We start from the raw sequence: 3179 nt of genomic DNA, 5'->3' as shown, positions 1-3179 counted from the left end.
TACTACAAACCCCCACCGCAGACCTGTGACAGCTCCACCTCCCTGCTAAATGAGCTAAATGACTTCTTTGCTCGCTTCGAGGCACACAACAGCACACCTACACAAAAATCCCCATCCCCTCCTGGCGAACAGGTGCTGTCGCTGTCCCCTGACAGTGTGGGGAGGACACTCAGCATGATTCAACGCTCGCAAAGCTTCTGGTCCTGACAACATTCCTGGTCGCGTGCTGAGGGACTGTGCCGGAGAGCTCACAGATGTCACAGGGTCCTCTGCATTGCGAGAGACCCCACCCACCCGTCACACAGCCTCTTCAGCCTGCTGCCATCAGGGAGCAGACTGCAGAGTATGCTGGCCAAGACCAGCAGACTGCGGGACAGCTTCGTCCACCAGGCTGTCAGGATGCTGAACTCTCTCCCTGCCCTCCCCCTCCTCCACACAAACACTCAACCTGGACTATAACTCCCTGCTGCCCCCCCCCCCCAACACACACACACACACTCCCTGGCTGGACTCTGAAATGCACCCCGCTGGTCCGTAATACTAACCACCAAGCCCCCACCACGGCTCACACGACCGATGCTCTGACCATTGCTGAGGTGGACATGCGCAAGTTCTTCCTGCACCCACAATGTGGCTGGACCAGACAGCATCCCGGGACAGGTGATCAGAACGTGTGGCGCAAATGGCTGGTGTGTTTACGGACACATTCAACCTCTCCCATTTCATGTGCGTGGTCCCTTCCTGCTTCAAGTCATCCAACATTGTCCCAGTGCCAAAAAAAGGAATATTACATGCTTCAATGACTGACATCCCATTGCCTACAAATGCAAATGCTTTGAGAAGCATGTCAAAGGACTGATTTGTAGCATGCTACCACCCACCCTGGACCCTCACAACCCTACACACGTACAGCACCTTGCACATTTAACTGCACGTTATTTTTACTTTTATTTTTATTTTTTCTCATTTATATTACTATTCTTCTGTTTTATTGTACTTTAAAGCACCATTTTAATTCCCTTGTTGTTTATTGTTACTAGTGATGCCATGTCAAGGAGCCAAAACAGAAGAATTTTATACTCTCTTATACTTGTTCAATTTAGAAGTAGCAATAAAGAAATCTTGAATCTTGAAAGGTTTTTTGGCACATATCAGCAGCTTGGCCCTCGAGTGCAGCCCAACCCACCTCCTTCTTCAAGAACTGTATAAAGCTCAGCGGAGGCTCTTGTCTTGTTCAGTTGGGGGCTTTAATATCTGTGACATGCCAGCGATCTTGCATCATACATATGTGAGAAATGTGAATTTCATTTATGTTTATATACTGTTTGCTTGATGTTGTTCTGATTGCTGATATCTACATCCTGACATTTTTTCATAAACTTTTCAAATGTGCTAAGAAGAAAAAAAATCTGAATTCACAAGTTATTTTTTGTATTTGTTAAAAAAGCATTTCAACAGTTGTCTGCATTAGAATTCATTAACCAACCAAGTGTTGTTATAATCCTTTATGACCATAATTCATTTACCTTTGTTGTTTTGCCCAGTGTGGTGAAAGCAATTGTTGTGCTGTTGCACACTGGTATGAAGAAATTTTAGAATTTGTTTTCTCGTGATTCTTTGTGTTCTTTCTATTAGATTCTTTTGTACTTTGGAATTTTCTAACAACAGCCAGCAAAAAAAATCAATGTGTTTGCCTGCCGAACACAAGGATCATTAGAAAACTTGCAGGTATAATATTAGACTGAGGCATTATTCAAAAGGATAACAGACAACACTGTTCTTGAGCTATCTTTAATAGTAACCTCTCTGTTTCACTGAGTGGCACTCACGTTACACAAGAAAGAAATGGAGAACTCAACTGAGGTTGTGTCTTTTGTGCTGGCAGCCTATGGCAATATTGGAGAGTTAAAATACCTGTATTTCAGCATTATGCTGTTATGGTACCTCTCCATATGTGTGGCCAACACAGTTGTTATTATGGTCATATATGTGGACAAAAGGTTACATGAGCCGATGTTTATATTACTCTGTAATTTATTTGTGAATGAAATCGGTGGCAGCACATCACTGTATCCTCTTATGCTCTCACAGATGTTTTCAGACAGCCATGAAGTGACCCTGCCCTGGTGTTTTCTGCAGATGTGTTGTATCTACACTTGTGCTTCTGTTGAGTTTTGCATTTTAGCAGCCATGGCCTACGACAGATATGTTGCTATCTGTTGTCCTTTACACTACAGCGTCATTATGAACGCAGGGAGAGTAGGACTGATCATTCTACTTGTGTGGACGTATTCATTTGTTAATTTTATATTCTCATTTTCATTTGTCATCCGTTTGAAATTTTGTGGAAATGTCATTGACAAAGTGTTTTGTGACCACCACTTAGTAATTAAACTTACGTGTTCATTTTCAGTACTTAACAACATATCTGACCTGCTTTTTGCCTTTGTGACTATGGTGATCCCATTTAGTCTCATTTTAGTGTCTTACATGAAGATTTTGGCAGTTTGTCTGAATACCTCTAAAGAAAACAAGCAAAAAGCCATCTCCACCTGCACACCTCAGATTGTCTCTGTGTCAAACTTGTTTGTTGGCTGTATTTTTCACTTTGTTGATTCCAGGTTTGATGTATCTCATGTGCCAGATAAGATACGCATTATTTTATCTGTGTATCTCCTGATTTGCCAGCCAATGATCACTCCCTTTATGTATGGATTTAACCTACCGAAAATAAGACAATCATGTAAAAGATTTCTGTTTGATCGAAAATAAATGTTCAGAGCAAGGAGAGGTATCTCTGCTCTTTGAGAGGATAATATTATATTTGTCTGCACAATGTGGTTTAAAAACTTTAGACAAAAAATAGTGTAGAAAGTTACACACATCTAATACTCACATAATGTGCAGATATTACAAAAAGGTGCAAAGCATGTGTTTTGATTTCTGCTTGACGTCAGTAGAATGACATATTACAACTTGGGAACCACACGAGCAGAGAAAATTCTGCTCCTTGGATTACTTGGCCTGCTCACCATCACTGGCCTCGACTGCTGCCCCCCATTCAAAGAGGAGGCACTGCAAGCAATGTGAGGGGAAGCAGGAATGGGGTTTACATTTCCCCCAGCCCCAACAACAATGACAGAAATGTCACTCTGTTTCAGGCATCATCAGTGAGCAAC

General features: G+C 42.2%; 1 protein-coding gene across 1 annotated transcript; it reads left to right on the top strand.

Moving 5' to 3' along the window:
* Window positions 1-1845: 1845 nt before the first annotated feature.
* LOC121616403 (olfactory receptor 7G1-like) lies at window positions 1846-2772 on the top strand. Its single transcript, XM_041951155.1, has one exon. It carries the CDS (start codon window positions 1846-1848, stop codon window positions 2770-2772), a length of 927 nt encoding a protein of 308 aa, XP_041807089.1.
* Window positions 2773-3179: the final 407 nt, after the last annotated feature.

The sequence above is a fragment of the Chelmon rostratus genome, chromosome 13, assembly GCF_017976325.1.
Source record: "Chelmon rostratus isolate fCheRos1 chromosome 13, fCheRos1.pri, whole genome shotgun sequence".
Lineage (NCBI taxonomy): Eukaryota > Metazoa > Chordata > Actinopteri > Chaetodontiformes > Chaetodontidae > Chelmon > Chelmon rostratus.
This window is presented reverse-complemented; position numbering and strand designations above follow the sequence as displayed.